Raw genomic sequence first — 15,278 nt, forward strand, 5'->3', positions numbered from 1 at the left:
TTTGACAGCTTCGATTTAATCACTTTTAAAACGCTTTACTCTTCGTTTCTTATCTAAATGATATTTCCTTTCACTTTATCGCAATAAAGATTCATTTCAGTGCGCAATTATATTTGTTGTATATTGAGTTATTTTTCTCGTTTTTCCATGAAAATTAACGAACGATCTTAGCATCGTCAAAGTCTTCAAACTCTTGTGTCGCTCCATCAAAAGCGTCCCAGGCTAAGGAAGGCATAAAAGTGTAAGGACAATGTAGCTCGCTGTTTCGTTACAAAGACCACACTAATTGCGCAGCTTCCCTCCAATAAAACGACTACGGAGCAAGATTACAACCGTGGGAAACTGTGTAACAATGCATCCTATCCAGAAATGCTTTCCGGGTTGCGTTTAATTAAACTTGAATTAAACGAACCCGCCGACTGATACAAACTGCGATAAAAGCACCCAATTCGACAAACGGTCTTTGTGAGGCGATTTTTTCGTCATTGCCTTTTTCTATTAATCGTCGTTTGAAAAGATTGGGAAATTGATTTTCTAGTTTTAGATGTAAATGGACGTATGCAGAGTGTACCGTATAATAAACTCATTATATGTTTACAGTGCTAAATATGTTTATCGGTAATATCATGTATAAGCTCTAATTGTTTTTAATTCATTTTATATTTACTGCTTTAATATATCACTGACAATAACCATTTCTTAAATTCCATTATTTAAAAAAAAACTTTGTTTAGATGCAAAGAAACAAGAATGACAGTTATTTACGTTCTGGGTTCGAAAATAATTTCGCTTTTTAAAACTGCTGTAGAACGGAAAATAATTACAATAAAATCCGAGCGGAAGCGAGGTCCGGAAAATAAGGCGGATGCAGCAATAACTCTTAGCCCTTAATTTTATTTTTTAAAAACTTTTTCGCAAAATTAGGCTGTGTTAAAAATATCACACTGCGCAAAATAGAGCAGCTCTGGACGATTTTGATCGAGCTGGCCCTTCAATCTCACAAATTGTTCGAATTGATGGATTAGTTACTTGATAGAAATTTAAAATAAATGTTTCTTTTTTAATCCAACAACACACACAGCATCACATTTAGGATAGAATCCACCTTGAGCATGTGCATTTCGCGTTCATTACTCTAAAAAATTATTTCCTGCTTAACAGAGTGAACTGGATCTTCGCAGTCTTATCTGAAGGAAAATTTTTCCGGAACACCCCAAAACAATCAATAGATGTTTCAAAACTAACAGTAAAAAATTACGATACTTGCACCTCAAATTACTTTGTTATACATTTTTAAAACAATGGCACGTATTTATGGCATTGCATGATAATTCCGATTTCCATGACACGATAGAAATTTAAACATCAGGTTTCATGTGGGAATTGAACCAATTATATTTTAGTCGTATAATTGTGTTTTCTTATATTTTTATATTTACATTATGAAATTGTTTAAGACCTCAAGTGCTATTAATAGCACAAGTGTATTTACTTAAAAAAAATGGTATTTACAAAAAAGAATTTATATACTTGCAATTACGTATTATTTATTTGTTTTACTGAAATAGAAATTATATATATAGCCAGTGAACTATATATGTGTGAAATAATATATATATTGGGTTGCATTAGTATTTTATTAATACGTTATATTTTTTTAACTTTATTTAAATGTCTCACATAAATGTACTTTAGAGCTTATTCTATTAGGTAACTTAGAATATTGAGTTCAAATTCTATGTAAATATTTGTCCTTGTTGGGAATAGTTAGTTTCACATTAGTTAATTTGAGCACTTTGCCCTGGCATTGGCTTTTAATTGATGAGTCCTTTTAAAATGTCAATTAAATTAAATGTACTTTGCGCATGTTTTTTTTATGAGCTTAATTTTAGATATAGAAGCATGTTTTATGATATGCATAGCATTTAGGGAATATATGCTGAATGGATTACAGATATTTTTCCTAAGATCCCTTAGTTATTGCTAAGAAAAAAATACGAAACGCGGTATTTTTTATTTCGTTTCAAGAATACTCTAGTGTCAATTAATTAAGCAACAAAATATTTCGTTTACATATATGTACATAAATTAGGAAAACTGTACTTAATGATATGCTATCGTACCTATTTGCCAACTAGTTTATTTTATTAGGTAAAAAATATATAATAACAAAAATCGAAAGTTAATCGAATATAATTGGATATTGTTTAATTTATGAGCTTAAACTTGTATAAACTTACATTTGGAAAATATATGCTTAACGGCTTACAGAATTTTTTTCATTAATAAATTACTTGAAGATTTATTATTTATTAAAAATAAATAATAGCAAAATGCTGTAGTTTTTTTAAGTTAAGTATAAAAAAATATTTAAGCTAAGCAACAAAATAATTCGTTTACTATAATGGCAAACGGAGCTATCATTGGTAATCACTAAATGCTCCAATTCCGTAAACTTTGGATGGATCAAAGATAATTGATTTATCCCCAAAGAAGTGAGAACTTAAATTTTATTCATTCAAGCTAATGCATCATTTTGAATTGCAGGAGAGATCCGAAAAAATGTGTGTGTTAGGTTAAGTCACACAAACTAACCCTTATCACTTGTTTGGCGCTAGACTATTACACGAAAAATATATAATATAAAGCAGGGTTGATTTTTCATGTTTAAAAACAATGTTTTTTAAATTTTGTTAAGAAAGAGTTATATAATCTCAAGATAATTATTTTAATTAATAAAACTTTTCTTTGAATTTTTGCGCTTGGTTGATTTTTAATTAACAAAACTAAATAAATGTTTTTATATACCTGTCATATATACCTGTTATAATCATAGTATGTGATTTTTTCTAATTTTTTCCATATCTTGTATAATTTTGTTGCAAGCAAAAATATTTTCATGTTTTTCGCACAAAATAAATTATATTAAATTATACTTTATTAAAGATTTAACTTATATTTAATAAAAAAAAATAATATAAATATGTCTGTCTAGTCATCACTTTTATTAAAAAAAAATAATGTTTTTATTTTTAGACTGACCTAATACATACTGGAGTACCTCAAGGATCCAATTTGGGTCCATTGTTGTTTTTATTGTTCATTAATGACATAGAAACAGCAATAGAGCATTCAGATTTTGTATTATATGCAGATGACTTGAAAATTTTCAAGAAAATGCATTCGATTTCTGATTCCCTCGACCTACAGGAGGATCTCAACTCTATATGGAAATGGGCTTGCTATAACCAATTGCCTTTCAGTGTAAAGAAATGTCACACAATTTCATTTTCAAGGTCATTAACGCCGGCAAAATATTCATACCATCTAGGCGGATATTTTCTGGAAAGATTTTCTTCAACTAAGGATTTAGGATTGACTTTCGAAGAACGTTGGAAATTTAGCCAGCACATTGCAGAGACTCATAGCAAATCCTTAAAAATGCTCGGTTTTATCTTGAGAAATGCGCGTTACTTCAGGAATACTTTAGTATTGCGCACTCTTTATGATACTCTAGTTCGCAGCATACTAGAAACTAGCTCCATCATTTGGATCCCAGGCGTAATGAATCAATGTAATGAATTGAAGCTGGAAAAAGTACAACGTAAATTTCTTCGATATTTATACTTGAAGGAATACGGGTATTATCCGTTCTTGTTTCCCAGTGCTTTTATTTTGGGAGCCCTGGGATACGTTTTTTTGTCGACTCGCAGAAGTGTTTATATAATTAAACACTTCTGGAAATTGCTCAAGGGCATCGTAGACAATCCTTCAGTGCTCGAGCAGCTTCAAATGTGGGCTCCTGAAGGTGGTTATAGTTCTCGGTCGCGTCCACTATTCTTGCCTGTTAAGTCTAGAACTGGAGCACTTGCCAACTCTTCTCTGGCCAAGGCTATTTAATTGCTCAATTCTGTCCATAGTAATATTGACATTTTCTCTTGCACACATGGAGTTTTGGTTCAGTTCGTATGGGACAATGCACACCTGTTGAGGTGATTTGTGTCTGTTGTTTTGTCTTGTTTATATTTGTATGTATTATGATGTATTAGTACTTTTGACTATCGTGACGCATTGGGTTTGTCTGTCAGGTCACGATAGTTATAATTTTAATAAATAAATAAATAAATAATAAATAAATTTAATATTCTTAACGTATTTTTTTACAAACTATGACATTTACTTTTATTGTTTAAATGTATTTCTAGAATAAAACATTGAAGCTCAAATATTACATACAGTGTGTATATTAGACTAATGATACATAAAGTATAAAATTAAATGTATTTAAATAAATGGGATATATATTAATAATAAATATATTTAAAATACTATTGAATTAAAGAAAAGATTTATATATAATATATTACTTTTGGCGCATTTTAACAATAAAACACATAGTTTATTAAACATAAAATAATTTTATGTATTTTACTGAAATGTTATCTAGTTTATTGCAGTTGAATCCTAGCAAATAAATATACTTTATTTTTTGAACTGAATTTTTACGATACTTGAATATTGAATGAGGGTTTTTCGGATTCTGGCATATTAAAATGGTTATAGTACCGACGGAAAACTTCTGGCCCAATTTCGAGGCAGCTCCTTGAATACTGCTATATTTCAAAAGTTTTCCGCATATGCCAATATGTGTTGATGCTTAAAAATCATATATAAATATGATATATGTATTACTTAGGCTATGATGTGTTATATCATAAATAGAAAATTAAACATATTATATAATAGACTATGTATTATATTGGATTTTTTCCGGAACAAAGTCGCAACTCTGTTGAGTGAAAATTTAAAGGCGATTTTCATTATTTGCATATGTTAAAAATAGAACCCCATCCCTTGCAGCTAGACTGAACAAAATAAAAAGGATATGATATCGCAAAAAATATATAATATAATATTATACAAGTGAACGGCAAAAATGTATTTTATATTTAAAGATATTAAATCTTATATCATAGTAAGTTTTTTATCGCATGTCAAAAGTTTGCTATTTCTAACATATTTCAGCACTTCATTTTAGTTAAATAATAATACAGTGAGCCCTTTTAAGAAGCTTTTTGTAACATGTACTGTTCTTTATAATATAGAAGTATTTATTTATATTCAATGTATTAAAAATATAATATGTAAAGTTCAACTTTAAGCATCGTTTATCACGCATAATGGGCTTTTATCTTCAGCTTTTTATATAGCAAAAGTTACGCGTCATAAGCTCCCTATTGTGAAAAATAAGCTTATATATTCGATTATATTAATCTACTTAAATAAAATTATTACGACACTCATATGTAATGTTACTAATGAGATGACACACAATACGAAATTATATCAATGAAATTAAAATGCCTGTAAGCTAAGTATTTCGAGGCCCATGATAATGATAAGAAATAAACAATTCTGACACTGGAATAAATATAAAATAATTATGGTTTAAGAACATTAGAAAATCGCAGAAATGGGATTCAAAGAATAATAACATTGATTCTGTGATCATGATTGGTATTTAACTCATTAATGGGTAAATATTAATTGAATAGTAAAATTAAAATGCTTCTGTTTACAAGGCGTTCGTTGCAAATTTAATTATTGTTGTAAATAAAAGTTGCACCCCTCCTGTATTAAAAAAAATGTTAATTTATTATAATATATATTAAATTACTGAACTTGTAAGTTCTTACGTATTATACTTTAATTGAAACACGTTCTCATTTCGAAACATGTTTCTTTGTAAAGATATAAAAGCGTTGGTGTATACTTTTACGAGCATATTATCGTATTTAAATATTCAAATCGAATGTACGAAACGTTAGTGTGAATACCGTCACAAAATTCCCAGCTTGGCGTATAAAATGCTAATTTGGGTCGGTATCCGGTGCGAAAAAAATAATAATAAAAAAGTTTGCGACCAACGTCGAGTAGAAAAAATTGAAATCAAAAGGAGCCAAAGGATAATGTGCCTCTTCGAGCGGACGTTGATTAATGAGATATTCTCCTAAATGCGGGAGAGTGTATACTTTTTTTTACGTACTGAATTTTATAATAGATAAAAATGAGGGGGAAATTGCCGCGAATCATTGACGCGATAGGGGATGCTTAAATTATGATAATGTTGTCGTATTTTAGGGATGTATTTTGTACATGGATTCGATGAAAATTGATCGGAGAAAACAAATAAAAATATTATGATCCAACAGCGCGTATTAAAAGAGGTTGGCATTTTGACAGTGAAAAATTTCAAGCTGAATAATGAATATTTAATATATATAATAAAATATAAAACTCGTTTATAATTTTAACGTCATTCATCATAGAATAAATACTCGGATATTAGATTCTATGCGGTTATACTGCCAATGTGAGGCGTTTCACATTCGTTAAAAATATTTAATCGTGAATACGATTACATAATTTAGATTGTGAGTATATATTATTGAAAGGCTTAAAACGCAACTGGTTTAGTGGTTAATATATAGCATTTAACCAGCTATAATTTATATAACACAGAAAAAAATCATCTATTATATATAAATTTTTAACATAGGTAAAAAGTTATCTGAAGATACTGATTTAAACTCGAAAATTTGTATAGGCTTTGAACCTAAATAAAAATAAAATCTAGTGAGATGAATAGATAATAGAATAAAAATAAAAAAAATAATTTAAGAAATCAATGATTTCTTCAATTTTTTTTCAAAATCATAATGAATTGTCAAATTATCTGATTGTTATATTCATTTTATTATTATTGGAATAATATATGAATTGAGCATTCGCTCTTAAAATAAAAGTTCGATTGAAGCGATCTAATTTTTTTTTTTAAATTTATTGTGATTTTTATAAATCTTTAAAATGTTAAAATGTAATCTATTAAATATCTTACAGATATATATATGTATATGTGTAATAACTACACAATATTTATTAAGCTCTAAACTAATAAACGTTACGTTACGTGAATAAATTGCTGCATTATAGCAGTTTTTATATGTTTTTTTTATTCGTTTATCGTAAAAACTTGTATTAATTCATGATTCACAATGGAATTTAAGTACATATTCTGCATTAAAATAAGTAAAAGGTGCTTTCGGACAAGGGTCTAAATATGTCTAAATTACGTTGTTTCATGATAAAATCAATGTGACTATCCTGAAAATCCAAATGAGATCCAAAAAGTTAATATGACGCACCGAGCGTAAGAAAAAATTACAAAAGTCGAAAGGCGCTAGGCTTTTATTATACCGGCCGATTAAGTTTTAAAGTTCCAGTCATAGAACAAAGATTAAGATCTCGATTTAAAGGTACGTGATCATACAAAAACCATTACGATAGCCTTTCAGAATCATGTTTTTTGACCGGAATTGTACATTCATTTTGTGTACGGAATTGACACCGTAATTGGTCGCTGCAGAAATAAGTGGGTGAGAATAAGAATCTCTAGTTTGGCTATGTGTATAAACGGCAGATACACATGATCACAAGAATAACTTAAATTTGTACTCCATTTTGTCAACACATCAACACATCTCTCCAGATTGTACTTACTGATTTTGTACAAACAGCCGCTGACAAAAAAACATGAAAAAAGCAACCGCTTCCCTCTTCACGTGACCATGGTCCAGCTCTAAATTCGTAACCCAGGGTTTAAAACGCTTTATAAATGACTGAATCCTTGAATGCAGATACGGAAAGAGGACTTTATGTATACAATAACAGAAATATACAAACTGTACGTAAATTTAATTTAAATATCAAATATATTTTGTCTTATAAAAAATCCCCTGACACTATTCAAAAAACAGTAATAATTTATGTTTGATGGGATATCTATTGAATTGTCTAGTAGGAGCTTCTAGAACTCAATAAAACAATTAGAGCACAGATATTATCATGAACAATAAGCAAAATCAAATATTTTAAATAATAAACCTGAATTGGTAATGTTTATTTTATATTAGGGAATCAACTAAGATTTTAATAATCATCCACCATATTCACCGGATCTTGCTCATTTTGAAGAATCCGCAGTTTTTTTGCTTTCTGCGCATTTATCTATAATGGTTGTGAGTCAAAGTTTTTGTGGCTGTAAGTCAAAGTCAAAGCTTTTTCTTTGTGGTTTTGCTAACATTATATATACTATAGCCTATTTTTTAGCCTAACTTTAACAATACACAATTCAAAATAATAAAACATATTTTGAATCAATATGTATGATATGGATTGTCAGTCGTCTTTTTTCGGTAATTCAACTGTCACTGAGACATATTTCAAATTTGATAGGAGATTTTCAATACATGTATATATTTTCCTATTCTAATTTTTCTTTGTATGTACATATATGTATGTACAATTTTACTATTAACATTTATAAAATATAAAGCAGCTTATATTGGGGTTCAACCACAATTTAAAATAATTGAGAAAATCATATGGATACATGAATTTAGATCATATTACTTTGCAAACATATGAAGTTTGTTAGTATAACGTACTCCTATACTCCCGATTTAGAGTCAAAACGCAATCGCGAGAGCATCTTCCGTATGCTACGTATCGGTTTTAACGCCGCTGCATCTGAAAGTAATTAAATCCGGTGAGAACCGCATGCAGACAGTCAGAACATAATCTAAAGGATTGTAGAACGTTCTAGCGGGCGTTTAAAGCTGATGGCTTAGTACTTTCAGAACGAGTTTTCTTCTCGTTGGATTGCCTCAGCGTATAACTAAATACTGTCGGTTTGCTAAGACGTTGTTTAAAGCGGGATTTAGTACACAGACGGCTATCGCATGCACACACAAATACCGCATTTGGCATCTAAACATGGACTCACAGTTAGCTTATACGTAAATATACGGTACATATAAGCCTATGCAGAAACGCGGATTTAAACGGGCTCAAATACCTGGTATCGGGAAGCCAAAGCTCGTGAGCATCCAGAGCTGTCAAATCTGTGTCAGTGCTGGCTGCTGAGTGTCCTGTGTGTTGTGGTGTACCTCTGGCACTGGTTGTTGCTCTTCTCCATGTATTACGCCTTTCTGTAAAAAATTAATACATTAAATGCCATATATTATCCAGTACATATAAATAGCTGTTTTGGATACTTTACATAAAAAAAGAAACTATCAGGTAAATTCCTGTCAGGTTGCGCCATTGTTCCGTGACTTATTCATTGTCTTTGAGATAGAAAGGTGAATTGGGAATTAAAAACTAAACGAAAGGTTTGGTTCGTTGCCTCAATAGCACACTGTGTTCAAAGTGTAGTAATATAAATGGATACTAAACTTTAAAGTAAGTTTATAATGTGATAATCTACGTAATATAATTCAACATAAATATGTTTAATTATTTGTAGCAGAGCTCTCGATTATGAATTATAATTAAGTTTTTAATACAAAAAAATCAAAAGCCAGATTTTTTTATTTAATTATATTAAATATTTTCTGATATAAAAATGTGTCTTATTTTTTATTTGAGGTTTGCCTTTGCTGTAATCAAATTTATGTTTTTTACGCGAAAGTATAATTCACAATTTATTTAACGTAAATATAAAATAATCTGACTAATATAATAATATAATTAAAATAATGATCATAACTAGTTTGAGGTGAAATTGACTAATCGATGAAATTTAAGAGTCAATTTTACTATGTAAATTCGCATGTGATGTTCTAAATTAGTAAATAGTACATAACATCAAAATACTTTAACCTTAACATAAAAGCATAAAGTTATAGTTAGTTCCGCAAAATTAAATTAAATCAATTGTCATTTTACTGTGCCAACACAAAAATACCAAACAGAGGCAATAAAAAATAAAGACAAGCTTAAACTTTACTATCCCTGTGAGAAGTTTACCAGTCTAATCGACTTTTGTTCCGGAAAGTCAGGAAAATGAGGGGGAAAAACATGGAATCCGCCGACCTATACAGGAAATTGAACCCAAGTTATGCCCTCTCGTAAAGTTTATTATTGGCCATTGTTGAACAATCTCACCCCTTCACATATTACGACTTTAAAAATAAATATTTGTAAAAATATTTTAATAAGTATTTTATATGCTAAAACTTTGAAAAAGTATTAATTGTCAGATCGAAAAGTAGCCGGCCTGACAAACTTTATTAAATCAAAATATATTTGAGTATATCAAATCATTTTGTTGTTTTTATGATATGATTATCTTGTATTTGAATTGCATTTTTTCATCTTTTTAATTATCTTAAACGAGCAAAATATGCAAATGCACACATAATAAACGCATTATTATATACCAGAATGCAGCTGATATATTGTCCTTGAAAACATAAAAGATAAAAAAAATGGCACCGGATACAAAATAATATATTTTAATTATAAATATAAATAACAATTTTTAATTAATTATATAGAATTCACTGATTCCCAAACATTTTTATTGATAATTAATATTCATTTGTACGTATTCATTATGTGTGATCGACTTACCTAGTTGGTACAGATTTACCACGTTGTAACGCATTGGGCTTACGCATGCCAGGTTACAACGGAAGATTAAAAATGAAAATAGAGTATTTTGCTACCATCTGTAAATCGGAAATAATCTATCCATACCAAAAACCTAATAAAGAGTATTTCCGTATTTAGTTAAATATTTAAAAACAGGTCAACTTGTTTAAAAACCCCCTTAAAACATATCATCAATAGTTTAATTTAGCGTATTTAATCATATGTTAATTTAGCGCTAGATACAGCATAATAAATACAATACGCCCGACCATATTCAACACTTGATACGCACATACATGAGAAGTAAAAGTCATATTTTTCCTTGTATCCATTTAAATTCTTATCTATAATTCTTTATGAAAGTTTAATGGAGCCAATTTTTACCATTGTTTTTACTAATGGATTACCATAAATGAAATATGCACACAGAAACGATGAAACACTTTTAGAATTTTAATTAAATATTTATTAAATAAATAATAAAATATAACAGAGCTACTATTATGTAAAAAAAACAAAGACAAGCTTTGCTACCAATTATTTAAAATAAACAAGTTAATAGTACCGAAAGCTTTAATTTTATAAAAACATTTTCCGACATACTTTAGTACTCTAATAGAAACCAAATATAATATAGCTTAACACTATCGTGTCCCTAAAACTGATATTTATAAGAAACACCGAAATAATCAGCAAATTATTTTAACATATGCTTGCTCGGTGTGGAGTAACAAAAACAACACATTTTTTTATAAGCTACAAGACATCCAACAAAAAGTTATAAAAATAATTTACATATATCTGTGCTATTAATTTAAATTAGTAGCAGCGGTTAAAAATCATTATTACTTTCTGATCACAATTTGTTTAGCCCATTAATGTTAAATAGCAAATATTTCGATAAAATATAAGCACACGTTGCTTCAGATTTAAAAGCATAGACTTCATTGTTACATATATTAAGTTATATTTATTTTAATTAATATTTTTATAGAATAACTACAATTTGTATCATTTTTTTCCTTAATTTGTAATAAAAATTACACTATTATAAACATCATCTCATTATCGTCAATTTACAATTTCATAATATTTTTTTTACAAAAAATTATAAATTTATACTATTTATTTATAGAAATATTATTGAGTTGTCGTAGTTTCAACCACCTACATAGTTTGTTACAATTTATAAGGCACATAAAAGAGAAATTCAAGTGTTCTCGAAAGTGAAGCCGCATTAACGACGGAGTAGAGTTCGCAATAATTGCGTTTATAATTAAAAATATTTTACGGACCACCTTATAGCATATTCTTCATCTATACTATTTTTGTCGTAAAGGATGCGCGCTAAAAATACGTTCCACCCTGCGCACATTACTATTGTTATTTAATCGCTGAAGTGGTCATCTGGACCTCTTTAAGCGTGAACACATTTCGGGGGGTGGGAGTCAAAGAAACGATGCAATTGGCTAGCAAACATCCTCGTCTGCAATTTGCCAGAACTGGTTTGAATCAGCATTATAAAAACTGTGGCACTCGGTCACAGAAGAAAAAGACGCCACAATGTCACAGCAGCAAAGATGACTCATGAGACTGCATCTACAAGAGAGACATCACGAAAAATCTCAGCTACCCCACCGACATTACAGCACACAATAATACAACTCGATACGCCAGCGAAGACTAACTTCCGAAGTCACACCTCTGTGATTTCAAAACACGACAACGTCATGCAACTGCTAAAGAATCCAACAAATGACGTTTCTAGTAGCTCGAAAATTTGTAGTGTATTTTTCACATATTCAGTTAATCTTTAAATAAAAGTTTTAATTGTTTTATTTTTAACTGAAAGTGCATTGGGATTTAAAAAGTACCTCAAATAAATATTTTTATGATCAATTTATGTCTTTGATTATTACAAAAATTTGAGCTCAATCAATTTCTAGAATGCTAAATTAAAAATTGCATAGACTGAGCACAAGTTGAAATCATCACTACATAATGCTTTAATAGCTTACTACGGGTTTCACAAATAGTTTAATTTCTGTCATTTTCTTAAAAATCTGTAAGTTTTTTATTTTCCTTATTTTATAAATATAAACTGCTTTAGCATATTATAAAGACTATTCTATCTGGTTTTACAGTCAAATAAAGATCCATTCCGTGCTCGTTTCTAACGTATATTTGTGGATGAACATAATTTCTAGTATGTATTTTTTTAAGTATTGCTACAATTTTTTCGCTGTATAAGTAAAACTGATGCAATATAAAAATATAAATATTTTCGATTTCACTATAAATTATTAAACATGTTTTTTATTTTTTAAATGCATTTTAATATTAGAGAATTAAATTTGATAATTTTTTTCAAAGCATGATTTCGAACGTTAAGTTGGATTTTTTTGTGAAATGGCGAAATTAACTCCATGAGAAATGCACAATTGGCGTTCTAGTGTGATAAGTTTTACAACGCGTACCATGACGCTTGCACCTTTTGCTACAATACAAAGTATATTATTATTTCATAAAATTATAATTTTATAAAAGCATCAAACATACAAAATTTGTACAAAATCTTGATTGTTCGTGACAAAAAGTCAATCCAATAATTTTCGAGATTATGTATACTACTTCTGAGATTATCGTTAAGAGGAACTGATTTAGAAGGTAAATAATAAACAAAAGTGTACTAGTGACAAATTTTCATTCAGCTGATCAACCGTAAGTATGTATAATTAAAAAAAATAGGTAATAAGTTATCGTTATTATTATATTCAATATATTTTTTATATATATTAATACCTGTTATTAAATAAAAAATGTAATATATTCTTTAATAAGGGAAAATATGGTAGTTATATTTTAAAATTCAATATTTCTCAAGAGCCACGCGCGCGTATGAGCCGCACTTGGCCGACCCCTGCTTTTGGACATACCGGCATCAAATTAAATATGCTTAAAAATCTCCGGAAAAAAATATAATAGAAGAGAGGTTTACTTTCATTATTTGAACACAAATACCCTTTGTATAAAATACAATACATCTTGATTTTTTTTTTTGTAGAAATATATAAAGGATCAACACAAGTGTTTTTATGGTAGCAATTTGTCAAAGCAACGCCAGCACGTGCGTCACAGTCTGAGATAAGAAAAGATGCGGATTCTGTCGTGTCGGAATATTATTCATCATACCAAAGACGAGTGACAAATTATTAAAGGGTTTGTTTTATCGTCCACTTTCCAAACCCAAGCGTAACGAATGAAAATTAATGTGTGCTTTCAAAGATTTCGCATAAAGTGTACCAACGAAAACTTATGCGCCGGTAGAGAAAAAGCTAAATATAAAGTATTATACGTGCGCTGCACGGAGAGTGCAAAAAATAAGTTTGCAGAAAATCACAAACGCGGTTTCATGCCGGCTCACAGTATTTTACACTTTGAATCTATGTCGCCAAGGAAAACTTGGACGGCACTTGGAACTTGCTAAAAATACAATAATTTTCCCTTTGGGTCAAACCATTATTAAAAAACGTACATAAAGACCCACCATCCGAAATTGAATCCCAAATTATTATATATTCCTACATCGCATAATATATTAAAGCCATGTTAATTATTCGCATCGCGCTCGCGAAATACCGTGTTATTCCAGGTTTAATCTTAATTGCAAAACGGACGTATCTCAAATGTCAAATATAAATTTGCAATAGTACAACTTTCCGGTTGTGATTAATCAGGATTAACAAATTCATCGTGCTTATAGCGTTCAATAAAATGTGTGGTATTTGAAGGATGGGTGGTACATTTTTTGGATGACACCCTTTTATCGGACGTAATGGGGTTATATTATATTAAATGGATGATTCGACAAAAAAAGGGCATCAAATAATTCCGTCAGTCAATACTAAATATGGAATTAAATGTCAAGTGGTTAATAATTTGCTACCCAATATCCAATAAGAGTTTTTATTAATTCAATATTTATATTATACTCAATATATTTTTTTTTAATTATAAATTATGTAAAAATATGAAATATATAAAAATGTAAAATGTTTTTGATAATCATGTAAATAAAGAGATCAATTTTAATATATATTTTTTAAAAGAAAATTTTAATCTTATATATCGAATATATAATAGATGATAAAAAATAATATTCATCACCAAAATTGGCATATTATAAATGACATAGCGACACTAGTATTATACACAATATATGAGAGTGTTTCGCATATGTTGCAATAACATTAGTATTTTTAAGGTGAAGGCTAAGGCAATACACTCATACCTCGCTATACGGCCGCTCTTTATACGGCCTTTCGCTATAACGGCCCTCTTCAATTAATGCACGTTTTCGATTTACGGCCTAAAATGTTTCTCTATAACGGCAAAAAACTTTTTTTCGATTTAAAAATTTAAAAATAGATTTAATTTGCATAATTTTAAAATGAAAGGTGAAGCAGCTAGCGCCGATGAGGCCACATCTAAGGAATATCCCAACATTTTAAAGGGAATTATTGAAAGAGGTGGTCATAAACCTGAACAAGTGTTTAACGTAGACGAAACAGGGCTTTATTGGAAGCGAATGCCTGATTGCACGTACATTTTAAAAACCGAAAAATCTGCGCCAGGTTATAAGGTGTCTAAAGAACGATTAACTTTGCTACTTGGTGCAAATGCCGAGGGTGATTTTAAGCTAAAACCACTTTTAATATATTTGTCCGAAAATCCAAGGCCTTTTAAAGAACTAAATAAAAATCAATTACCCGTCATATGGA

At 29.5% G+C, this 15,278-nt stretch overlaps 1 protein-coding gene across 3 annotated transcripts in view; it reads right to left on the minus strand.

The window, feature by feature from the left end:
• 5-HT2B (5-hydroxytryptamine receptor 2B) overlaps window positions 1–15,278 on the minus strand; it is a 122,329-nt gene that overhangs the window by 23,644 nt on the left and 83,407 nt on the right. For all 3 annotated transcript variants that reach the window (XM_088181947.1, XM_088181143.1, XM_088205426.1), the window contains one exon: window positions 8,918–9,050. In XM_088181947.1, the coding sequence (XP_088038073.1) occupies window positions 8,918–9,050 (133 nt within the window). The remainder of the gene's footprint in view (window positions 1–8,917; window positions 9,051–15,278) is intronic.

Source organism: Plectrocnemia conspersa, unplaced genomic scaffold (assembly GCF_051122295.1).
Source record: "Plectrocnemia conspersa isolate PC_06_02 unplaced genomic scaffold, ASM5112229v1 ptg000001l, whole genome shotgun sequence".
Taxonomy (NCBI): Eukaryota; Metazoa; Arthropoda; class Insecta; order Trichoptera; family Polycentropodidae; genus Plectrocnemia; species Plectrocnemia conspersa.